Source organism: Aphelocoma coerulescens, chromosome 3 (assembly GCF_041296385.1).
Source record: "Aphelocoma coerulescens isolate FSJ_1873_10779 chromosome 3, UR_Acoe_1.0, whole genome shotgun sequence".
NCBI classification, from domain to species: Eukaryota; Metazoa; Chordata; class Aves; order Passeriformes; family Corvidae; genus Aphelocoma; species Aphelocoma coerulescens.
Genome location: NC_091016.1, coordinates 28,112,997 through 28,138,780, shown reverse-complemented (window position 1 = coordinate 28,138,780; position 25,784 = coordinate 28,112,997). Strand labels below are relative to the sequence as shown.

At 47.3% G+C, this 25,784-nt stretch overlaps 1 protein-coding gene across 1 annotated transcript in view; it reads left to right on the top strand.

Annotated features, from left to right (window-relative positions):
* Nucleotides 1-8,723: 8,723 nt before the first annotated feature.
* PROX1 (prospero homeobox 1) overlaps nt 8,724-25,784 on the top strand; it is a 50,000-nt gene continuing 32,939 nt past the window's right edge. Inside the window, exons 1-4 of the mRNA XM_069009552.1 lie at nt 8,724-9,087; nt 9,295-9,419; nt 16,753-18,543; nt 25,123-25,228. Of these exons, the coding sequence (XP_068865653.1) occupies nt 16,820-18,543; nt 25,123-25,228 (1,830 nt within the window). The 5' untranslated portion in view covers nt 8,724-9,087; nt 9,295-9,419; nt 16,753-16,819. The remainder of the gene's footprint in view (nt 9,088-9,294; nt 9,420-16,752; nt 18,544-25,122; nt 25,229-25,784) is intronic.

The following is a 25,784-nucleotide window of genomic DNA, read 5'->3' as shown; positions in this document are numbered from 1 at the left end:
ATTATTAATGTTGTTATAAATGCCATTTGACCTTTATGTCAGGGATGTATTTCCTTTTCATAAAAAGGCACCTACATTATTTTGGGCCTGCTGTGCTGCATGTAAACACAGTAACTTCAGTGGGAGCTTAGGGCACTGTGGGATGATTTTTTACATTATGTAGGTACCTAATGATTCAGCTACTCAAGGCTAAAATCCATAAAAGATGTTAGTAGTGCCTTTACGTTAATTGCTGCAACAACCTCCATCCACTCCGGCAAAGCTGTGCAGCATTTCAGAAAGGCTCACAGATTGCTGGGACCACAAAGAGCCTCAGAGCATCATCACCTGGGCAGAGGGACTCCCAGGCCCTCCTCCCCAGGCCAGTGCTGTGCTTTGCGTTGCAGAGCCATTAGGGAAGGTGAAATATTCAGTCCTGGAAGCAGAGCATTGTTGCCTCCCAGTTTCCTGGTTCAATCACCTTTTTCACAAAGTCAAGCTTACTTGTTTCTTCTCCCTTTGGCCCTGTGATGGTTTGGTCCCTTTCTGCCACTGGAAAAAAAACAAAACAAAACACCAAACGAGGGGTAGGAATGGTCCCATCCCACAGCCTGGTGGCAACACACTTTTTTATAGAGGAGAGAGCCGTGACTTAGCACCGCTTTGGAACTAGGTAAGTGTTAAATGCCGATTTCCCACCTCTAGGGGAACCACCCGAACTCGTGGGCTTCCTCTTGAAAGACGGGAACTGACACCACCATGAGGACGCCTCGCAAAGGAAGCAGGGCAGGGCGCGGTTCTGCTGGAGCCCGTAGGTGTGGGGAAAGCCCGTGCTGCCTCCTAAACGATTCCGACGTGTCCCTGGGTACCTGCCCACTGCGGGGTGGCTCTGGCAGGCACAGAAACAGCAGCGTGGCACCTGGGGAGCTTGTCTCCTGAGCCGAATGATCCATAATGACAGTTTGGGGTATGGACACCTAATTGTCAGCCCATGCTCTGCTTCAGGCTCCTAAAACCATTGGCTTGTTCAGGACCTCACAAAACCACCCAGGCACCTGTGTTCTATTAAAATTAATAGTATAGCACTTGCAAATGTTTTCAAAGGCTTTTAGATGCCTCTCTGCCCCAGAAAAAGTGGTCCTTCAATGCCTTGCCAGACTGAGTACTTAGAGGTGACAGATTGGATGCATTCTTCAGAAAAAGGGAATAACTATTAGAAAATATTCTTTAAAAGGTTTCTAAAAGCTCTTGCTGTATAATATAAAAGCCAAATTAATTCAGATCACAAAAAAATCAAAATTCTTTCCCCCAGGTTATAATCCCTCTACAGAAATATCTTCCTCTTTCTTAAAAACCTTGACCAACCAAAAGAACATAAGTCTAAAAAATTAAATTACATTTCCAGCTTTGATTGTTCAACAAGATAGGGCAGAGTTTCAAACTATCAAATGTGCTTCCTTTTCTCCTGCTTGATGGTTTTAAACTTCTTAAGACTTTTAATGCAAGTACTAGGACAGGGCAGCACAAAGTATGTTTTAAATGTGCTCTTAAAATCTCCACATGGAGGTTGCTGAAAGAGTTCAGATCTTTGAACCACGGTAGGGTGGTGCTGGCTAAGAGCTGTCCCTCTCTAGCAGCTCTTCCATCCAATATGATTGATAGAAAGAAAGCTGCATTAGTTTTTACGGGATTAGTTTTTATATGAGACAACAGAGTGCATCCCCCAAGGTCTTCACTAAAAAAGAACAACCTGGAAAGCGTCCCAAATTTTGTTTTTAAACTTTTGCCCAGCATCGCTTTGGCCCCCGCTGCAGGTAAGGCATGCTTTGGTCAAAAGAGAAGGAAAGCTATTCAGCGAGGTAAGGAGTGACTGATTTAACCAAACCCATACCGAGCATAAACCTCTATCAGAGGAACGAATCAGAGCTGAAGCTAAAATCAGCCTTTCCTGTAATACAGTATGAATCAGAACTTGCATCTGCCAGGGTTTGCACTGGAGTTCTCAACAGACTCGGCGATTACACCTCCTGGAGGTGCAACTGCGTGTTGACACCAGGAGAATTCGATGCTGGCTGAGAGCAAAGGTTTTTCTGACTCACGAGAGGCAGATTCTTCCTCGGCAGGGCTGATGTGACAAATGATCACTGCTCCCAGAGTCTGCCGTTTGCTGTGAATTAACATACCAAGGGAATTCCCATCCCCGCAGCGTCGATCCAGTGGCGTGTACAAACATGGGGCTGGAGACCAGCTGATGTGAACTGGGATGGCTCTGCTGGCTCTGCAGGGTATCTAACCCTCACTTTCAATTTCTGATTGAAGAATTAAGAGGAAGAGTGGGATGATGTACCCTTGGCATTACTAGTTCAGAGAGGGATGAAAGGGAACGGGCAAAATGTCTGCTACCAGAGAAACACCAATACTACGTCTATTGCCACAGAAGAATTCTTCCAGGAATCTGGGAGAGAAGCATATAGATGGAGTTTTGCAATGTTTCTGGAAATGCATTTGTCCTGACAAGTCTTTCTGGACCCAGGTACCCAGGGCTACATGAGGCTGGAAACGACAGGAAATTACAGGCAGGTGGCAGCTGCTTGGATGAGAATTTCCTCATGGGTGGGAGGGCTTTCCTTTGCAACCTTCACACCAACCCAGTGGAAAGAGCAGGTGGGGTAAGACCAAGGCCCTGTGTGAGAGAGAAACATCACAGTGGCTGACACTGGAGGCAGCCTATGTAACTGTGATCCATCCTTTCCAAGGGACCTGCAGCATATTAGGAGGGCTCCACCCCATTTCTGTAAATTCAGACCTACAGCCTCATTTACATCAGGGTGCCCCGATGAATCAGTGATAGCTCTCTGATTTAGCACTGTCCTGCCATGTTGAGCTTGGGAAGGCACAAGCAGTTAACCTTAAAAGCAACCTGGCAGGAATGGGGTTTGGGAACCAATTCACCGAATTTACACAGTGGTGTTTAAACTGAGCAGGACATTAGCTGATACTGAGTGGGCAAACTTAATGGCCAACATCACTCCATCAGCCTTTTCCCATGAAAAACCTGCACCTTAGGTGCTACCAAGTGCTAATTTGTTAAGAAAGCCTTAATTGAGTGACAGTTAATTATTGACAGATTTGAACTACTTTATCTCTCAATCAAAACCTGGCTCTGGACCAGGCAGCAAGCAATTTACAGCCACAAAGGTAAATCTGGCCACGTGCAAGCTTATGCTGAAGCCTTATGGTTCTCCCTCCCCCACCCTAAATTTCATCTAAAATTTCTCTCTGAAGGAGCTGATGATTCCCTGGTGATCACCAGCCCATGTCAAGGTGGTTACCCTGCTTAACCCCACTTGGCACAGAGTGGGAATTACCAAAGAGACATCCATCTGGAGCTGCCTGAGATAAGAGGTGTCCAGTGTTAATAAACAGGCTTCCTCTACACCTCAGCAGGGCCTTCCTTTTCTAAACAGCCTTCCTTTAATGTTGTAAAATGTTTTTTTCCATTTACTCAATGATCATGCCTTTGCCGGTGGGGGAGGGCCAAGGGAAAGAGTAAAGGGTGGGAGGAGAGAGAAGAGAAGAGAAGAGAAGAGAAGAGAAGAGAAGAGAAGAGAAGAGAAGAGAAGAGAAGAGAAGAGAAGAGAAGAGAAGAGAAGAGAAGAGAAGAGAAGAGAAGAGAAGAGAAGAGAAGAGAAGAGAAGAGAAGAGAAGAGAAGAGAAGAGAAGAGAAGAGAAGAGAAGAGAAGAGAAGAGGAGAAGAGAAAGAAAGAAAGAAAAACTATTAAGAAAGCAAAAAAAAGAAAGAAAAATACAAAAGAAAGAATGAAAGAGTGAAAGAAGGATGGAGATGGAAGGAAAATTAATATATTACAGAAGCAGTAGTAGTAAACACAGCACTATCACAGTCATTCACTGCAATATGTCTAAACATTCATAAATGTTTCATGCATCCTAAAATGCCATGTACAAGGGATATTGCATCCCACTGAGGTTAATGAATGAATGAGTTGCCCTTGAAGGTTAATTTGCACAAACAAAAGGTCAAGGGACATCTTCAAAACAAAATATTGATTAAAGCAAGTTAAATGTTTTGACTTGAAGGAGACATGAAGGATTAAAAAGCAAAATAAAGCAGTATGGATAAGAAAGGAACAGGAAAGAAAAAAACATCACCCCCAGACACAAAGGAAATGGTAGAAAACATATCTGAATCAGCTAGTCATCTGCTAACAAGCTGTAAAGATTTCCAATGACAAGTTGTCACATTAGTTTAGTGAAACTGAAGCAGCACTTATCCCTTTTCCTGTGCTTAATCTCTCAGCAAGCTGCACAGAAACATGCTACCATGTTTAATAGGATTAGTTTAGTTCACTTTCTCCTCTCTGGAGGTTGTGACGTTTCTTGTTGTGTTTTTTTTTTAATTATTTTATTTTTTAACAATTCTATTTCCTTCAACACCAGCTTCTTGAATTAAATTTCACTCTGCTGAATCACCTAGGTTGTATCCATGCTCCATGTTAGAGGCATTTTTCTCCAAAGGTTTCCCTTTTGAAAGGAGGAGCCAGGCAAAGGAAAGCAAGGAAAGGCTTTAAATTCAGCAATTACACACATGAGGCACGCGGTTCTCTTTCTCACACAGACTGATGATGCTCTGTTGATATCAGTATAGTTATTTTTAATTCACATCAGCAGAAGAGCAGAATCAGGCCTTTGTGGTTGTGGGGTGTTCTTTTCATGCCCAAGAATACTTGGATGTTTCCCACCCCTGAAAAAAGAAAAAGGAGAAAAGAAAAAAGAAATAAAAAAGAAAACCTGATGTGTATTCGTAGCCCTGTTCCCTCATTTAGTTGGAACAGACACAGCAAGGAAAATGATCAAAGAAAAGGCAGTTTCAACAATATTCCCCTGTCACTTCCAATTTTGTTGTCAGACTCCAAAGGGGCAGAGGAATCACCCATGGTCATGGGCACACTGCAAAAGTTTTCCTAAGTTTCTTGCATCTGTTTTTTTTTCCCCCCTTAAAAAAAAAAAAAAAAATGGAATGCAAGCACAGAAAGCTGTCAGCTTGCAGCAAAACTTTTCTTTTCCGAGGCACCAAAATTTGGAGGATTTTTTTTGAACACAGAACTAACAACCCTCATATCTGGAGGACAAGTAGTATTTTGACCTGAAGTTTGTGACACACACCAAGCATTAGGCAGAGCAGAAGAGAACCCACAAATCTGAGCACACCCAGGCTTTGAATCCAAGCTTTGTGAACATAGATTACTTTTCGTTTGGATCCAAAACACCCATAACTTACAAAATAAACAGTGTAACTACCTTATAATCTAGAAATGGCCAAGAAGAGGACTAGTGTCTGCATTATAGCCTATTAATTACTAGGAAAAAGACCCAGGACTTCTACAGGAGTTCACAGACAGACTGGAATCTATGACAGGTCGCTCGCAGGGACCACCGTTGCAGGCGGTCAGGGGGCTGGGGGCAGCGAGGTACAGAAACAGCAGCACAACCACATACACCAGCCAGAGGCTGTCCTGCCACTGCCCGAGCCACCAGGCCCCAAAGAAGGCACCAGGGATGGCTTTGCTTGCTACACATCCTGAACACGAGCTGCTGGCATGGACCCCTTCTGAGGGATTAAATTCTTGAGGGAAAAAAGCTTTTCCTCCAACTATAAAATTTGGGTGGTGGGTGGGGGATTACATTTAATGCTGAGCTTTGAATCATCAACTCGCATTCCTTAAGAGGCTGGCTGCCTATCCTACAGGATTAATAGGGTCTGGAGAACTCAAGTGCCCAAGATGGCAGGGGAGTGGGAAGTGTGAATTTCATTCCAGTTGCAATTACTGATGTGGCAGATCGCAGGGCCGGTGTGTTTAGATTTGGAAAAGTTGCAAGACACAGGGCTGGAAGAAGGTAACCTGCAAGCAGCTATGGAAAGGAGGCAGCAGGGCCAGAGGATAGGTGGAAGCCTGCGCACAAGCCTGAGGCCAGGCTGGCTGCCACTGCTCTGCCATGTGACCTTGGGCACATCACTTCACTCCCAGAGCCTCAGTTTCTCTTTTGGGTAAATTAACAGTGGTTGAAGTTAAGGTGAGCACCAGTGGTGACAACCTCAGTGTCAGAGGCAGCTATATATTTATTTATTTGCATTTGCACGGTTCGGCTTCTTCTCTACGAGTATCTCGGTGTCCTTTAAAACAAAAAACAAACAAACAAAAGAAAAAAAAAAGGAAAGAGCCCAAGCGAGACAGTCCCCCACCAAATTTAGCCTATCTCCCCCTGCGTCCAGACACACTTCTGCACCCTTGTCTCGCAGCCCCAGCAGCACTTACAGCTACACCGGGAGGCTGAGCGTGTCACCCCGGCCAGCCGAGCCCCGAAAGAGCACGCGGGGCCCTGGCGCGGGCCGGCCGTGCTGCCTCTCCGGGCCCGCGGAGCGCAGCGCAGCCCCGGCCGCTCCCCGGTGGTGGAGGACCCGGTTTCGAAAGGTGTCACGTTAAAAGAATTTTCGGCAAAGCCGTCCCGGCACTTTCGCGGGCCTGGAGGGCGCCGCGGGCAGCGGGCACCGATGCGGGGCCGCGCAGTGCTCGGGCTGCGGGAGCAAAGCGACGGCAGCGCAGCGTCCCGGGATGCGCCCCGTTACAGCGGGGATTCGTGGTCACTCACAGCGCGGAGTTGGCCAGCGCCGGCCCCGGGCCGGGCCTCGGAATGCGGCACGGCACAGCAGGGCTTGCGAGGGTCCCGGCGAGGAGCGGCTCTCTCAGTGCCGCGGGCCGGCGGGCAGCGCGGTTCGAGCGGCCGGGCCCCGGTCCGGCTGCCGCCTTGCGAGCCCCGACGGGCCGGGCGCCGCGGCCGCGAAAGGTTTCGCCTCGCACCGGTGCCGGGCTTTAGGGCGGGTGTTGCCGGCCGCATCTCCTCGCGATCCCGACACCGGCAGGGACATGTAATTTTTTTTAACTCGGAGCAACTCCCCTGCGACAGCTCCGGCAGCCGCTTCAGCCGGTCCCGAGCGATTTCTTAGTGATCTGCTGCGGGTGGCTTGTCGCGTTACTCATGCACCCGCGTTAGGGATCCCTCTCCCCGCCGCGGAGGCAGCGCGGAGCCTCCTCCCGGCCCGAGGCGGCGGCCAGTCGGGCCCCGGCGGCGGCCAGAGACGAGCCGGCGCGGGGCACACGCGTTTCGCCCCCGCGGGCAGGGCAGGGCTGACCCCGGGGGGCGGGTTTGCTGCCCGGGCCGGCTCCCAAACTTTTGGCACGGAGGGCAGCCCTCTCAGCACAGCCTGCTGTCCGCACCCAGGCGCGGAGCTCGGGGCCGCGGGTCCCCTCTAGTGAGACCGATCCTCACAGTGGAACCGGGACTAGCGGAGCAGCTGCCCGCCTCAGCAGCAGCACCAGCAGCAGGGCGAGCAGGGGGCAACGTGCGGCCCGGCCCTCGCCGCTGGCACAGAGTGGCGGCGCAAGTTTTGGCGCGCCTGCCTTGGCTGCCCTCGCCCCATCGGGGCTCTCCCCTCCACTCGGGACTCCCTCTCCCGCCGCCCCGAGGGGCGGGCGCGGGCGGACGGGCCCGGCGAGGCAGCGCCGTCCTTACCTGTCGCCGAGCGCCCTGCAGCGCTCCGCTGCCGCCCGGCCCTCCGCAGGACGTTATTCCCTCTCCCTGGTGTATTCCCCCGCTGCCCGCAAGCCTGAGGCTGTTTCCCCTGTTCAGCCTCGCCTCACCGCCGGCAGCGGCCGGGCAAATCTCCGCAGCAGCCGGGGCAGGGAGGGGTGCGGATGCTCCCTGCCCCGCGCCGCGGAAAGCCGCGGTCGGGCGGGACAGAGCGCGCCCGACAGGTTTCCGTCCGGATCGCAGCCCGGACCTGCCGAGATCCACTTTTGTGGGTTTTTTTGTCTCCCATTTTTTTTCCCCCAAGCGTTCCACCGGAGCCGGACGTGAGCGGGATGGGATAGGGTTAAGTTGACCTAAACTTGGGTCGTGCTGCTCAGGGGGCCGGGGCCGCCAGCACCGAAGAACCGTGTCTCAGTACCACCGGTTGTTCCACGCGCCGCAACCTGATGCTCGATTTCGTGTTTATTTCCTGCTTCCCACGTGGAAAATGCCCGCGCGGCTCCTGCTGACAGCCCCGCGACGCGTGGCGGAGCCGCTGCCACTGAGCGGCAGCGAGGGACGTCGTGCCGCGGGCTGGGCTGCCACGCGCCCGTTTGTCCTAAAGTTTGTGACCCGCGTGGGGCGGCAGCGCCCGCAAACGCGGGTTTGCTCCACCGCCCGATGCTTTACGCGTGAAAGAAGCGCACCCTGGGGCCCCGGCACTGCTCTGCGGAAGTCTTCTCGCGTGGAAAACTTTACCGCACGGGGCACCGCAGAGCAGCCCCCGCCCACGCGGGGGTGACTCTCCTAAAGTTTGTCACCCACTCCTCTCCACGCGGGGCGGCTGTTGTCCGCCCCTTGCCGGTGCGCCGCAGAGGTGACGGGGGCGCCCCGTCGGGCCGCTTCTGCCGGCGCTCCCGCCCCGTGTCCATCCGTCCGTCCGTCCCCGCCGCAGGTGCGCGGCCGCCGCCACCTTCCCGCGGGGGCGGGGCGGGGCGACCCTAACCCCCCCGCGCTCCCCTCTCCTCTCTCCCCGCTCCTGCCAAGTTCTCCCCGTCCCCCCCGTCCGTCCCAAGGAGCCTCCCGATTGGGCGCCGGGCCGGGCCCACGTCACTCCGAATGTGACGTCTAGTCTTCCTGTTTCCTTCAGCTGTGTCTTAAAGTAAATCTTGTGGCGGTGCGGAGCGCTGCTCGGCTCGGCCAGCCCAGCCCAGCCCATCCCAGCCCTGCCCCGCGTCGCTCCCGCCGCCCCCGCTCCGCGCCCGCCGCTCCGCTCCGCTCCGCTCCGCTCGGCGCCCGCAGCCCCGCGGCCGCTGCCCGCCCGCACTCCCGCCCGCGGTCGCCCTCCCTGCCCGATTATCATATTCATCAGCGGCGGGCTGCGCGCGCGTGTCCGCGTGTGCGTGTGTGCGTGTGCGGGGCGCGTGTGGTGTGTGTGCATGTGCGTGTGCGTGTCGCCCTTTCTCTCGTTCCACCGGCAAAAAAAAAAAGCGAGGCTCAGTTTCGTCGCCTTTGCACGGAGTAAGTACCCGCTCCCCCTCCGCGCCCCCTCCGTCCCTCCCCGTTTTCTCGGCCTTTTCAGATCTTTCGGGTTTTTTAATTTTTTTTTTTCCCCCCTAAATTCACACTTGCTTGGGCTGCTCTAAATGGTCCGGGGGGAGGGGGGAGGTGATGAAATCCCCAGCAAAATATTTATCACCGTTATCAAACCTGTGCTTCTTTTTCCAGGGGGCAAAATTGCAGTGACTTTATTAGCTGAGTAGTTTTAATTCCCCGGTAGATAAAGCGGTAAGGATTTGTGAGCGGTAAGGAGCCCGATGGAGCGCTCACCGTAGCCTGCCCAGGGCTGAAGAGTAAGTGACCTGCTCGTTGTTAGGTGATCCTCCCCCCCCCCCCGTTCCCCTTCGCTCTCTCGCTGCCACCTTTTGTGGACCGCTCTTTATTTTATTCCGTGGGTTGGAGGGCAGTTTTGCGGGGACGGAAAACGCGGAGAGTATTTGGCTTCTTCTTGTTGTTCCGAGCTTCCTTCTCCCCTCATCTCCGCCGAAGTTCCCCATCCCCGCTTTAAACTCCTGCTCCGCTCCTCCGAGCCTTCTCTTTGTCCTGTTTATTATAGCTGCCTTGCTTTTTGTCTCTTCCAATTTGCCTGTCATTTGCATGTCGCTACTTCTCCTTTTTAACCCAAGCCGGGAAGGACAGGGACTTTTTATTCTTACTCTTCTTACCCTTGCAATTACTTTTTCATTTCCAACCGTGGGACGAGCTGCGAATTGTGGAAATGTATAGAAAATGGGATTTGAGTGGTAGGTAGCGAGCACATGAGAAGAGATCAAATGCAAGTCGCGGGATAAGAGCCTTGATCTGGGAAAAGATTAGGATTATTGGTACTTTCTGTTTGTTTGGTTGTTGTTTGTTGATTTTTTTCCTCCGGGGGGGATTTAATTCTTTCTTAGCCGTTGATGGAGATCTTTCTTGGCTTTTTCGATTTTCTGTTTAGCGGCTGAGTGACCCGGCTCACTCTGCCATGTGTTCGCACGGAGTTAAAGCGCAGGAGGGAGCGGTGTTGGGGGGCGTGGGGCCTGCGCGGAGGGAGCGCGCAGGGCAGCGCTGGGGGGGCGCGGCCCGGGCTGGGGGGGCGCCGAGATCGCGGGGCCCGACTGGAGCAGGCGGCCCGACGGGCTCCCGGGGCACGGCTCCCCGGCACGGGGCGCTCCGCGGGGGCGGAGCGGGGCCGCCCCGGGGCCCGCGGCTCTTTGCAGAGAGGGAGAAAGTTGCGCGGACCCCCGCGGTCGCTGCGCGGCGTCTGGTGGGGCAGGACAGGGCCGCGGGGCCGGGGCAGGTGCGCGGGGCGCGGGCAGGTGCGTGGCGCTGCGCGCAGGGGCGGCGGGGCAGGTGCGCGCCGGGCGGGGCGGCTGCGGAGCGGGGCGCGGGGGGTCCCGGCCGCCGCCGCCTCCCTGTGCCGGGACAGCCGGGGCGGCGGGGTCAGCAGCGGGAAGAGGCGCGGGATCAGTGTCCGCGGGCGGTGCGGGGGCGCGGGAGGCGCGGCCGAGGCGGGATGGAGCTCCCCGAGGGGCCAGCGTCGCGTCCGTGAGGTTGTGCCCCGGCCGCGGAAGAGCAGGTACGCGGGATATTAGCTTAGTGTCTTTGACAAAGTAGGGGATTTCAGTCAGGACTGACAAGGGACAGAGCTGCAGACTGGAGGTGCCCTTGAATGTCGGGCAAAAGTTGCCATTGACGAGCTTTGGAAAGCCGCTAGTTTCACACAGGTCCCGAGCGCTCAGCAGACCCCGTGGTGTTCCTGGCTGTATGACGAGTGTCACCCCAAACCCATCATCCGGGCCTGGGGACGGGTGGGGAGCACGTGGAACACATCCATACATCCGTGGCCATAGCTCGGTAGCAGAAGGTCCTGTGTTGTTGAGTGCAGGGCACAGAAACACGTTTGTGTCACCGTGAGGTGTAAAAGCTCAGATTATTTGTCACTTCCATCGCCTGTAGAGGTTTGGCAATATGCAGAATGAATTATATGGAGGCACTTTCCTTAGCCGTAGGTTTGCATGTGGCACATATCCTTTATGTCTTCTTCTCGCAGTTTTTCTCTGAGTTGCCATCAATCACACAAAGTTTATGACCACTGCAGCTCATTTTGCATTTATTTTATCTGCTTTTGATCCAGAGCTTACCTTTAGCAGCAATATCACATACTGTGAAATGTTTATTAATAGTCAAGGGTAGACAGAGTATCAACATTTCAGGAGCTGAACTGTGATAAAAAAGTACAATGTATATACTTTTCGCTAACAGCTCCCTATTAAATTATTCTGTAAAGTATCCTGCGTTTGCTGAATGGCACTGTCGGTATATACAGTTAACTTCCCTGCCAGCTGAACTCTGAGGCCTCTCAGTTTATATAACTTATCTCTTTTATGATTGCTTGATAAATTGAGATATTCATAAGAATGGACACATTTTCAAATTGAAAAGTTTCATTTGATTCAGAGCAGAATTGTAAATACTACAATTTGTAGTCTCTAAATAGTGATTTATTCTGACTCAAGGTGCAGCCTGACTGCTAAATTAAGTAATTTAAGAATTGTGATTTAATGACATCGTGTAGCATGGAAAAAATAATATCTTGAAAAACTTGGGCTGAATTCATAGTAGGAATCTTGAGAACCTTTCGGTATTGTCTCTAGACAGAGGCCATGTGAGTTATTTTCTTCATGATCAGTGAAATAACAAGGACCAAACTGGCTTGAGAGGAGGAAAATATTTCCAGTTTTCTACTTTGAGCAGCTTGATTTCTTTTTCTCATTCAAAAGATCTGTTTCCTCAAGCAGTGCCGAGCACGGCAACATGATGGAGGGCCCTGCATCTCCCCAGTTTAAAGGCCTGAACTAGTGAGATGCCGAATGCCTCCTGTTACTGAGCCCTGTAGTTGATGGGAATTGCGGATGTTTGGCATTCATAGGAATTACTGAATACCTTGCTCTATTGGGCCCTGGGCATCACCAGGTTCATAAAACAAGGGTTGCTTTTTTCTTTAAGGCTAAAGAGCAAGCAGCATAATTTTGAAGTAAATCAGGCACTAATTTTTGCTGCTTCTTCTTCTTATGGAGAAATCCTAATAAAGTAGTTTTTGCTGCACAACAGTTGCTCATCCTTTCTGCCTTGTTTCAAGTTCCTTGGTAGACATCTCAGCTAAGGGAGCTGGATAACCTTTTCTCCCCAGAAAACTTGTGTTAGAACTGTACAAAAAGGTAGTACTTTCTCCCAAGAAAACTTGTGTCAGAGCTGTACAAAAAGGTAGCTCTTTCTCGTTAGTGGCTGATGTGATTTTAGCACTGAACAGATCTGTGGTGAACAGATGTCATCTGTTCTTCGAATTTTAGCTGTGGTTTTGTGCATGAAATGCTGTTGACTGGAATAATTTTCATCCTGTGCTTGCTGGCTGATTCTGGCAAAGCCATACCCTGTGTAGTGCGTTAGAGTGAAAGATCTAAATATTTCTATTAGCAGAAGCATGTTAAATTTCTTGCATGGTATTGGCATAATGGGCTGACATGAAGCAGGCAGACACTGGACCAACAAAAATAGTCAGCTTGTAAAAAGATGGGAACAATTTCAGCTCTCTAAACTGATATCTCCTTGAATTCATCCAGGCATACCCATCAAGTTTAGCACTTTTCTGCTGTGTATGTAATGGCTGTTTAGGCTAGGGTTCTTCAAAGGGGCTGACGAGGGCGAGTTTGAATTTACATCTCCTTTGGATCCTGTAGGTGTATGAATTAATCTAGGAGAAAATGATCAGCGTCTTTCTAGACCAAGATGAGTTAACAAAATTGGTTAAAAAATTGATTTATTCATAATGAGTGTGGTTAAATACCTGACATCATAGTCATTTTGATGGACCATTCTAGCCAAAGGTCTGGTAACAGGAACTCTTGGAGACCTAGAAATTAATCTGTTTCCATTTCAAATGTCAATGCATATCAAATGGATATGAAATAAACCCATGTCTGTAGCTGCTGTGCTGTTAAGAGGTTATTCATAGCTACATTGTAATCATATCTCCTTAAACAGAAGATTTGAAAGTAAATTTGTAAATAAAATACTAGTGCTGTGTTTATGGATGGACATAGAAAGCGCTGAGGCCCTTGGTATGATTTTTAATTCCATCGGCATGGAAAATGTTTGGTTTCTGAGGAAGCCACATTGTGCGAGTTGAGGCTTGAGATGTGGCCGGCGAATTTAACATAAACTACACTGGGCACGTGAGGAGTATCAAAAGTGATGAATAAACCGAATTTAACCTTCACAAATTTAAAACTCTTTAATTCGGAAAGAAATGGTGCTTCTGAAGATTTCTACGTAGATCTTGACAACCAAAGCTATCTTGCCAGCTCTGTTTTTCTGGAGAGCTGAACTGAGGCTTTAGATGTATGAAATATAGTTTTGAGACAATGTGCAGCCAAAGTACTGGTAACTGTGGAAAGGACACATGCTTCCTAATTATTTCTCCTCCTCCCCAAGAGTTCCTTATTTATTCAGTTCTAATCTAATCAGTCTTGAATTCTGCCTGTCGTGGCAGGGATTTTGCATCCCGCTCTACGTGCCATTTCACTTCCCTTGAGGTGCGAATTGGTTTTGGTCCTCTGAGACTGAAATATTAACTGGCCATTCAATACCCATTCTGTTTTGTCAGGCTAAAGTAGAACTATTTCTCATATTTAAGCCGAAAGGCATGTAAGCCTTAAAGCTGGCAGCCTGTAGGCTCAGGATAACACCAGGGCAAATGGGAGATGTTGCTTAATACCCAGGTTAAGTGTACGATAACTCTGATGCTTTCAGCTTCCATCAAGGGAAGGAGGGGACGTCGCTCCGGAGCACCTCCTGCCACATGTTTGCGGTGGCAGAAATGGGCTGTGAAGCAGCGGCTGCTGCGGGGGCTTGGGGAGGGAAATGGACACTGGGGAGGAAGGATGCATGGCAATGACCTTCCAACCTGGTGCAGGACAGCCTATTTCCTGAGCTGCTGACTCAAGGGTACAGCAAGCTCTCCCCATGTGTGTCCTTGGTTGGGATTGGGCAAGAGAGAGGGAAACAGTGGTCAGGCACCTCGAATTTTCTGGGAAACGTGCAAAACTTGTAACCTGACATGAGGTTTTTGGTGTGAGTCTGGGAACTTATTGCTGGCTCTCAATCAAGCATAGATTGACTACAGAAAAGGAAAGAAAAGCGTGAAGGTTTTTGGTGTTAGTGGGTTTTGTTTGTGGGTTGTTTTCTTTTCCTATTAGCAAGTACTATCTTTGTGGTGGATGCCTTCAGTGAAATAAACAGGAGCTCTTTCAGTTAACTTTCAATTAGTTTAGATCACTTTCAAATGAACACCACTGGACTGAAAGGTCAAACTTCGCCCTGGCTTATTCTGTGCTAGTGTCACCTTCATAAAAGCCCTAGTGGTGGTCACCCCTTTCCACCCCCTGAGGACTTGGCCGGTTCTTTACAAAAATAATCCTTCTGATGTTCTTGAGATTTTTTTTTTTGGTGAAGGTATAATTGTAAGAGCCTGATTCTGCCCCCTGAAAAACTCCATTTGCATCAGTTGGGAGAAAGCAGGAGACAGTCTTTTACATGCTGCCAAGCAGGGCCTGACCCTACCCCTCACACATAACAGGATTTTGGTATCCCTTGACTCCAGGGGAGTTGCTTGCAGGGTGGGATGCTCCCTGGTGTGCAGATGGCAGAATTGGGCCCCTGCAACAGAAATCCTTGTTATTTTATTATTATCATGAGGTAGCCAAACTTAACTCGCTTAATGTACTTTTTGATAAGAAAAGATCTCTGAAGACAGTGACCTGATAACAGAGTAAGGCTCTGGATTTCCTACCTGAATTCATGATATTTTTTGGTTTTAATATATTTTTTATCATCCTTTGCTTTCCTGTGTGCAAGAAACCTGTAATGTAAACAAACATCATGTCCCTTGCATAACTCTCTCTGACACCAAATCTCTGAAAATTCTTTTAGTACATCCAGAATACATGAGCAAAGGCTGCAAAATAAACATAATGTTTCTAAGTATTAAAAGCTTTTTTTTTTTTTAATCTTGGTTGCAAACTAAGCATTGACTACTGTCTTGATTTTACAGATTATTTCATGCTGAAATTATGCCTATTTGCATGGATAGTCATTCTTTAAAACTAGCCACAGATGCAGTCCTAGGGAGCACGTAGATGTTTTTACAGGTGAACCGAAAGAGATGGGAGCAATTCCAAAAAGTCTGCATGCTGCCTTTGGCAATATACCCTGTTATTGTGAAGACTGTGCTCTGTTAAGCAAATGTAAAGTTTAATATTAGATAAGCGTTGCATGAAAAATATTTTAATTTTTGTCAGTGTTAAATTTTAAGAAACAGGAAACAGTGTCTAATGCTTGATGTGCAATGTGAGTTTAGCATCACTAGTTAATAAGTCACAAATTATGTCAAGAGCCTTTTACAAAATGCAAGGAAGTGTGTTATCTTTTTATGCTGTGTTCCTGGAAAACAATGAGAGTTCATATAAAGAGAAGGTATCTTCCTTTCTCATGCAGCCGATTGATGTTATTTCTTTCATCTTTCCATATTTTTTCCCATCTTTTCTGCATGTCACAGGAAATAAGATTCTGTGTATTCAAAATGCTACATGTAAGGAGGGCTTCACTGGGCATTTGAGATATTGTTCTTGGAGATTTTTTGAAAGCAGAGAGATGTGACACTGAACATGCCTCGTTTCTGCTATGCAAAAAATTTAACATCATGTATTTTAGTGTATTAAATACAGAATCTTCAGCCTTTGGTAGCAGGGCTTGCTTGGAGAATTTAAGTTGTGAAAAGGGAAGGAATGTATGGGGAATTCAAAACACTGTTGTGGCTCGTCAGTGGTACGTACGAGCCTGTGCTAACGAACTACATTTTGGCTTTTATTTGATCACGTCTCTGTAAATAGTATAATCCTGATCATAAAATATTTCAATGCATTTTTGCTTTGCTGAATAAATGTTTCCCTAATGATTTAAGAGAAAGGGGTTTTTTTTCCCCCAGTGTAAGCCTGAAAGCGTCTATGATTTCTTTGCCTTTCACATACACATATACCATCCTACCTGCAATTATGTGAAAGTTGTTGTAACCTTCAAATGTTTATTTACCAGTTTTACTTCTCTTTAAAAAGCAAAACTACATACTACAATTGCGTTTTTTACATTGCAATTGAATTTTTTTAATCCAAATTTTATACAATTTCTTGTTTTAACAATAAATCTTAAATAAGGAATACCTTCATCTTCTTTTGTAACATGTATCTCAATGCCCTAAATTTAATCAATTGGTTGTCAGAGGCTGTGTTCTTCTAATCTACTCTTTCTTCTGAAGATAAACAGTATCATTTTAGGCATTTGTGCAAGAGAATCATATTACTGGTGCTTAAGCAGTTTTTGCTTTTTTAAATCTTAATCCATCTTAAACCAGTGGAGCAGAAATATTTAAAAATGTTTCATTTCAAGCAGAGTGCATAATAAATTGCAATAATTGTAATGTGCCATAAATCCCAGAGCCTATGCATTTTGCATTTTATTCAGGATTGAGGTCAGGAAATTTGGAGAAATTTAAAGAAAATGATTCATCAGTCCTTTTGTTCTGTTGGCCAGGGTCCCAGGATTCTTGAGCTGAGCCCAGCTGACAAGCTTTTGAAGATGGCACAATAACAGTCCAGTGATGCCTGACCATGACAGCACAGCCCTCTTAAGCAGGCAAACCAAGAGAAGAAGAGTTGACATTGGAGTGAAAAGGACGGTAGGGACAGCATCTGCATTTTTTGCAAAGGCAAGAGCAACGTTTTTTAGTGCCATGAATCCCCAAGGTTCAGAGCAAGATGTTGAGTATTCAGTGGTGCAGCATGCAGATGGGGAAAAGTCAAATGTACTCCGCAAGCTGCTGAAGAGGGCGAACTCGTATGAAGATGCCATGATGCCTTTTCCAGGAGCAACCATAATTTCCCAGCTGTTGAAAAATAACATGAACAAAAATGGTGGCACGGAGCCCAGTTTCCAAGCCAGCGGTCTCTCTAGTACAGGCTCAGAAGTACATCAGGAGGATGTATGCAGCAACTCTTCAAGAGACAGCCCCCAAGAGTGTCTTTCCCCTTTTGGCAGGCCAACTATGAGCCAGTTTGATGTGGATCGGTTATGCGACGAGCACCTGAGAGCTAAACGCGCCCGGGTTGAGAATATAATTCGAGGTATGAGCCATTCCCCCAGCGTGGCATTAAGGGGCAATGAGAATGAAAGAGAAATAGCTCCGCAGTCCGTCAGTCCCCGAGAAAGTTACAGAGAAAACAAACGCAAGCAAAAGCTGCCACAACAGCAGCAGCAGAGTTTCCAGCAGCTGGTTTCAGCGAGGAAGGAGCAGAAGCGAGAGGAGCGCAGACAGCTGAAGCAGCAGCTGGAGGACATGCAGAAGCAGCTGCGCCAGCTGCAGGAGAAGTTCTACCAGATCTACGACAGCACCGACTCCGAAAATGATGAAGATGGCAACCTGTCTGAAGACAGCATGCGCTCCGAAACCATGGACGCGAGAGCCGGTGACTCCGTCGGCAGGTCAGACAATGAGATGTGCGAGCTGGACCCAGGGCAGTTCATCGACCGGGCACGGGCCCTCATCCGGGAGCAGGAGGTAGCGGAAAACAAGCCAAAAAGAGAAGGTCCTAAGGAGAAGGAGCAAGGGCCAAACGCCTTCCACCCCGAAGGCAAACACCTGGCTGAGACCCTCAAGCAGGAGCTGAACACTGCCATGTCACAAGTTGTGGACACAGTGGTCAAAGTTTTCTCATCCAAACCCTCCCGCCAGCTTCCTCAGGTCTTCCCTCCTCTCCAGATCCCACAGGCAAGGTTCGCCGTCAACGGGGAGAACCACAACTTTCACACAGCCAACCAGCGCCTGCAGTGCTTTGGGGACGTCATCATTCCCAACCCCCTTGACACCTTCGGCAGCGTCCCCATGCCTGGTGCCACCGACCAAACCGAGGCGCTGCCCCTTGTCGTCCGCAAAAACTCCTCTGACCAATCCGCCTCGGCCCCGCCGGCCGGTGGCCACCACACCTCCCTGCACCAGTCCCCGCTCTCGGCCACTGCCGGCTTCTCCACCTCCTCCTTCCGCCACCCATTCCCGCTGCCCCTCATGGCCTACCCCTTCCAGAGCCCCCTGGGTGCCCCATCCGCCTCCTTCCCAGGGAAAGAGCGCGCCTCCCCTGAATCCCTCGACCTGACGCGGGAAACCACCAGCCTGAGGACCAAGATGTCGTCGCACCATATGAACCACCACCCCTGCTCACCAGCCCATCCCCCCAGCGCCGCCGAGGGCCTCTCCTTGTCCCTCATTAAGTCTGAGTGTGGCGACCTGCAAGACATGTCTGAAATCTCGCCCTACTCGGGAAGTGCAATATCCTTTTCAAAAGATGAGCGATAACCGGCAGTGGCTGGTGGGAGAGGATGAGGGGCCGTGCCAGTGCCAGGGGGCTTCCCCTGGGTGTTGCGGGAGCGGGGTGCTCGCGGGGTGCTGGCGGGGGGCTTGGCGAGGCCAAATAAAACACGTGGTGTTAACTGACAGCACTCTTTCAGCAATGGTGTCCACCTAAAAAAGCCGCTGGCCCTCCCCCAGCCTTTTAGTCTGCCTCTTGGGGTCAGGAAGGCAGCCAAGCCCACGACCTGGGTGCCAGTGGGTTTCCCTGCGCTGGCAGATCTTTCCTCAGGCAGGGAGGTGATCGAGGGGGCATTGCCCTCAGCCAAAAACGGTTCCCGCTACAGCCAGGCCCCCTCTTTTCCCTCCCCTACCAGGCCAACGCACAGCCTGTGTTAATGGTGTCATGGCCAGGGCTTGCAGAGAGCCACGGCCTGGTCGTCTATGAGAGTTCAGCTCTCAAGTGTGTAAGGGAAACGAAGCACAAAAGACACAGGTACTGATATATTCAGGCTGCATCAAGTTCTTTCCCCCACCGAGAGGTCTGTTCCTCAGCCCTTGTGCAGCTGCCTGCTATGCATGATTAACCTCTGTTCAGCCATACACAGAAATCTTTTGTCCTAACATACACAAAGCAAATTATTTTGGAAAGCTAGAGAGAACAATTAAATATAAAACTTCAGCTGTATTAAATTTACAGGACACTTCCCCTGCTTAAAAAAAAAAAAAAAAAGATGATAATAAAATCTCTCTTTTTAGCTCAATGGCAGGCTTTAGTTAGGGCGACAAATCCATCTCTGCCTTTATTTAGACATATCCAGACATAGTAATCTTTTTTTTCTTTTTTTTTTTTTCCTCCTGGAAACTAGTACTAGATTTGGTTGGGTTTTTTTCTCTTTTAGCAGTAATGCCTCCCAGTCCTTCCATCTTTTCCCGTAATGTGCTTTTTGGTTTGAAAGGTTTTGCTTCCAAGTAAAGTTGTATTGAAAGTTTGAAAGTGAATAATGTCTACCTCATGCTAGAATTGAGGATTTTGCATGAAAAGGAGATGGATATTTTTTCCCAGCTCCAAGACCCCAGCAGAAGGCAACAGCACAAGTACCAAGCCTTAGATGCATCTAATTTCACTCCCAAGGTGATGAAAGTAATTGCAACAGAATAGCTCTGCCCCTCTCTGGATAACAGTAGCAATGCTGAGGAACTTGTCCCCTTTGGAGGGGTGTCATGTGAAGGCGGATGCCCAAGTCTGTGCTTCTTCACTGGGTATCTTCTAGGTGATTGATAACTCTGGTAGTTTTAAAATACTTTAACCACATCTTCTGTAGACTTGTTAAATCCTCAGAAGGGTGCTGTCAGGGCTCTAGACCTGCTGGTTACCTGGACTTCCCACCCCTCCCATGGTAGTGGGCACCACTGGGGCAAGGCAGGTGCTGCAGGTCCAAAGCCCATCAGCACCGCTCTTTGATCCAACTTGGGTCTAGTCTGAGTCAGGATTGCTGCTGTCTAACCAGTGTGAATAGTCCCATTTCTATAGGGGAAAGTGTTTTGTGTTGGAAAGCACACCTTCTTTAGGTATTGGTGTTTTTGAGAACCAACTGGTAGTGGATGTGGTGTTTGAGGCACCTCTTCCCCAAAAAAGGATCTCGTTGAATGTTGGTAGCAGGCAAAGCAGAGGAGGCAGTCTAGATACAACATCACTCAGAGGTGGTGCCAATTACTTGGGGAGTTCCAAACCAAAGATCTCTCCTGCATATTGAAATGCAAGTGCAGTGCTTGGAAAGCAGTCCCGAGGTCAACAGGAGTGGCAGCTGAGGGCAAGACTCAGGCCAGGGCAATTAATTTCTACCAAACAGTACAGTGGCATACTAATTGTTTTTGTATAAAAGTAGTTCTCCCATCCTGGGAGAGCAGTTAGGAGAGGTGAAACATGCCAAGCCTGTGAACTAAAAGTAGTTCTAGGGCTGCACTTGATCCTCGCCACCCATGGAGCATCTCTCCCCCACCCCTCCCATTTCTCCCCCTTTCTCCTGCACGCTCATGGTGCTCACTAATGGAGCTTGTTGCTTCTGCTGGAACAGGGGTGCAAGAGTCCCCTGCTGCTCCAGGGCATAGCCAGGGAAAATGCCTGGTGCTACACTGATTCCCTTTCTTTTTCACTGCCCTGCTTCTTCCCCTGCCATCAGGAAAGCACTCTGACTTTCCCACCTAGGCACTAGTGCAGGCTGCAGTTTATTCTGGGTTTAGATACAGAGCAGATTTATTAAATAACACTTCTACATGCGTACCCTGGTATACAGCTCTGCTGTAGGGATGGATGTTTTTTTCTAGCAGCAGCTCATGTGTCAGGTAGTTTACAATTTTCCAGGGAAAGGCGCAGTGTGGAAGTTGGTTTGTTTCTGGTCAATTCTGTTGTGGCACTTTTATTTTACATGGTTGAATGTACTCGTATAGGGAATAAATTTCTTGAGAGAAACAGATCTTTCTTCCCTCCAGAAAGTAACATCTGTTTTCCTGGACAATGCAGCCAGGGTGAGAACATAAGACCAGCAGATAAGCCAAGTTCAGGTTTTAGTAGTAAGTTAAACACTAAACTAGCCTGGGTTTTGTTTTGTTTTGTTGGATTTTTTTTTTTTAAACCAATGGCTGTAAAATGTATCTGATCATTCCTTGCTGAATTGCAGAAGGAAATGGTTAATGTTTGTGTATGTTGCTAAACAAGATAAGATGCACCTGCAGTCTGAATTCGCATCTTGGTCATGAATGCAGTCTGTATCTTTGCAAACTAATCTGTTTAATCAAATATTAAGTTTTATTCAAATTCAAAAAGAAACAGACAGTGAATTGTTTTTCTGCATGATCTTTCTTTGTCATGCATCCTCTTTGCATCTCAAGAAAAATAGCCTTGTTCAGTCACAGAACATTTGCATAGATCAAAATTGAAGCACAACAGTAGTTTGTGTGCTGTTAAGACATCTGTAAAGGTGAAGAAGTCTAGCATGCTCTCCCTGGCAGGAGGGCTTTGAAACATTAGTGCAACTTTCTACAATTTTATTTATTTTTAAACAGAATTCCAATCCAACTGGAATAAGTTTCACAGTCCCAATATGTGAAAGCTATAATTACTGAATTACAACATTTTGAAATGAGGAGTTATTACATCTGACTAGAATTAAACTAATTAAACTTAAAAAAAAAAAGGAGTGATTGTACAGCAAGCTGGATAACTCTGTGCTGTTGATAAAACCTGGGTGACGAACAAATGCTTTGCAGCCAGCCAGCCCTTCTTTGGAGGGACTTGAAGATGCTCTGAGATGAAGCTGTTTGGAGTTTTGCTGATTGAAAGTACCTGAGGTGTAACTTAAGGAGCAGCTTGGCTTTGCTGGTGCAGGTTGTTTTTTACCTGATACAGCCTATTCCTTACCACTTTTCCTTCAGTTCAATGCATGCGTGGGCTAGAAAAGCCTGTTAGAGCATTTGTGCGGGCTCAGGCTGGGAGTAACAGGAGTGAAAGATCATCTCTGCTGAAAAATATTTTTGCAAAAGAGGAGCATTACCTGGGAGGAGGATTTCAGTGCAAATGAATCAAATGCTGTGCGGTACCACCCCTGTGCTTCTCCTGTTAAAACACACGAGAGCATGTATATGTTTTGTCCCCATATGTTTTGTTCCCAGTCTTTCACTTCCTATTTCTTAGGGCTTTGCCATTTTGCTGCCGCTGCTGTGTTAGGTGAGGCAGCGTTGTACTGTGTAAACCCACAATGCTGAGACTCTCAGGTTGTTTGAACACCGCTTTAGGTTCAGCTGCAGTACACTGTTCCTCTGATCTTTTATGTTCCTGAGCAGATGTCTTTCATTAATTTATGGATTTATCATCTTTTCTTTCTCTCCTTTTTTTTTCCTTTCCTTTTTTTTTTTTTTTTTTTTTTTTTTTTACACCTGGCAGCTGGCTCAAGTTTCAGCAGTTATTGTCTATTTTGCATTACCCATAGAATTGAATGTCATCTGTCTTCACAAAGCTATAGCTAAGAGAATTGAGGCAAGCCACACGAGCTGCTGGGACAGAGCTTGTTTGCGTTCCATTCGGCACCCCTCCTCCCTTTACCTCCTTAATATTTATTTGTGCTCGTTTTCTTTCCTGGCCTTGAATGGGGCTTAGCTCGTGTTCGGTACAGCTGTATGTTTACTGAATCTATTTCATCATGAGTCATTGTGCGTGTGTAAGTATCCTGGAAACAGCTAGTGCTTTCTTGGAAGAACAGTTGCTTTTCAGCCCAAGCACTTAAAAAGGAAATTAAGCAATTGGTCAGTTCAATTTTTTTTTTTTTCTGAAATAGCAATGGGTTATCTAATTCTTAGCTCTTAAGTCTGTCATTAACTATTTTTTGCTAGATTATTACAGATCATATCTTTTATCACAGTAAAGCGTTAACCTTAGGATCAAGATATACAGATTTGTTGCATATTTGATATTGCTTTAAGGCTGCCAAGTGCTTAAGAACAAGTATAATTTTAATAAAAAATGGATTTCTGGGAATTTGAGTCTCAGAGCATCTTTTAATACATGTTTCATTCAATATCAATATCCTCTGGCATTAGAGCAGAAAATATTTAAAAATCCTAAATGCAGAAGGAATCCAAATGCTTAGACAACTGTCTAATATGCTTAAATCCAGCAAATATGAGAGGGTTTTTTTGAATTTTAAGTCCATCCTTGCGCTTGAATTGAAAGAGAATATACACCAAACCCGATGTTAACATGTTGTCGGCATCAGAGGAATTGCAAATTAAGGAGACTCAGGATTACTTTTTTTTCTCTCCTACTGGAGTTCCCCTTTGGACCCCCACTTTGCTGAAAGGATCGCATAACAAAATGGGTTTCTGGCATAGAAGTTTTGATTTGTCTAAAACTCTTATCACTAAGCAATAGGTGACAGCTTGCTACTATTATTTCACTTACGTATTTTGACAGATGGCACTGCAGAGTGTAATGCTCTTTTAGACTTCTCTATCAGTCTAATGGAGGTAACTGGAGGTTCTTTCAACTCTTCTCTTGGCACAAGAAGTATGTCAGTCATAAATTATCTTCTTTGTAATCATTAAGCATCTGAAACAAAATGCAAGTTCAGCTGAGCCGTTTTCCATGTACTTCCAGATAATAAGAGGTTTTTAAACTAATAGTGTCAATGCCTTTTTTTTTTTTTTTTAAATGCTACATTTTTCTAATCTAAAAATGAACCTTGTAACTGAAATAAAGGGAGAGGGTTTCAGCAGATTTCAGGAATTAGAGAAAAAGGAATTTTGCTGAAAAAGCCTAGCTAATCATCAGTAGGCTGCTCATAAAAATTAGTCTGGGTTTCCTGTCTCGAGGCCTGGAGTGGGATGTTCTGTGCTGTTGTGCACCCGGCTGTAAGGCAGAAGAGGCACCTTGGCTGCAGTGCATCTGTCAACTTGGTTGACCTTCCCCCTGCCGTAAGGTGTGAACCGAGCGAAATTTTCAACAACTGTGTTTAGGAGAAACAGTCCTTAGAGAAGCTTCTGGGAAGAACCCTTAAATGACCTTGTGGGGGCCACACTGATTTTCTCCACGTGCATCTTCATTTCTGATAAATTATAAAGCCATTAATTTGCTGAGGAAATGGCAGGGCCAGCCTGCGGCACAGATGTGACCAGAGCCGTCCTAGCACGCAGTTCACAAAAGGGAGCCAAGAAGCTGGGAGAAAAATCAGCAAGCCGAGATTGTTATGGTTAGCTTCACATTCCCTTGGGAACTCTTTTAGTTGCTTCTGTTTACAGATCTAAAAGGTAATGATGTTTCCAGGATAAATAGGCTGCCTTATAGGGTAAGTGGCCATTTATTGATCTGCTGGCCCACATGTATTGATTGGTTATCCCCAAATACAGCTCCGTTCTCTGAGGAGTTAACTGTGTAAATCAGCAGGCGACAAGTTTGTGGCGGGGGGACTGAGCGGCCAAGGGGCTCTGCCTACTACAGATTTCACTTTCATTTGCAGGGCAGCCACTGGAGCAAGCAGCAGGATTAGAGAGAGCTGCCCAAGTTGTTAAAATGTATCAACACGAATGAAACAGGTGAAATGTGCTGCCTGTGTAAAACTGCTCAAAATCATAAAGCGCCTCTGATTGTCTTATATGGCATTGGTTTTATTGTGTGCAAGCAGCACAACACCGAGAGGAAAAGAAACTTTAGCTGGCATTGCAAAGGAGAGGGAGAAAAAAGCTCCCGATAAGTTTTCTGCAGCACATGCTTCCTGCATTTGTTTCCGTAGCAACAAGTGAACGTACATATGGTACACAATCCGTAAACTTGCAAGATCCCTGAGACCCAGCACCTAAACCGATAGGAAACACAGGGCTTAAGTTACATGGCCTCTCATCCCATGTTTGCCTATTTTACAGAAAATTACAGTGCAGCAGTTTAAATGTTAATATTTTCTCCTGTAGTCTGGGGAACCATAGAGTATTTAACAGAGCACTTTGCTAGCTCTGGACGTTCAGAAACAGCTTTCTCAAGAAAAGAATTTTCCTTTACTAATTCAATCCTACATGCAGGAAGGCTTGTCACCGAATCACTTGAAAAAGGCCAAGCTCATGTTCTTTTACACCCGGTACCCAAGTTCCAATATGCTGAAAACCTACTTCTCAGATGTAAAGGTAAGACAATCTCTTTCCCCCCTCCCCTTTCCCCTGACTGCATGCTGTATTTGCTCACAAAATGGTATGGTGTTATCATGTTAGAGATTAATAATATTTCTGGGTACATAAAGGTTACATCCTGAACTTAATCACTTGTTCTTCTTGTTGAGGTGTACCCTGCTTGTGCCTGGGTGAGGAAAGGGAATATTTCTAAATAAAAAAAAAAAAAAATTGAAATTTTAAAGGAAAGTAAGGATAATTATTACAGTAAATTAAAGGGTCTTCATTATATATCCTATTAAAAACTGAGATTTTTGTGGTGGTAGAAATGTACTTCCAAGAACATTTTGGAGCAGTTCTCAAGTGCTCCCTCATTGTTTCATTTCGGTTGGTTTCCTCATTTTTGTGCTTACATAAGCAGAGTGTAGAATCCCTTTCTTTCTGTCAAAAAGAAACAGTACATTGAAATTCTCCATGCAGAAGCTGCTTAAAAACAAAAGTGATGATTGTCTCTTATTTACAACTTAATTTGTTGTTGATGCAGAGTACACTGAGCATAAGGAGGATGAATAAA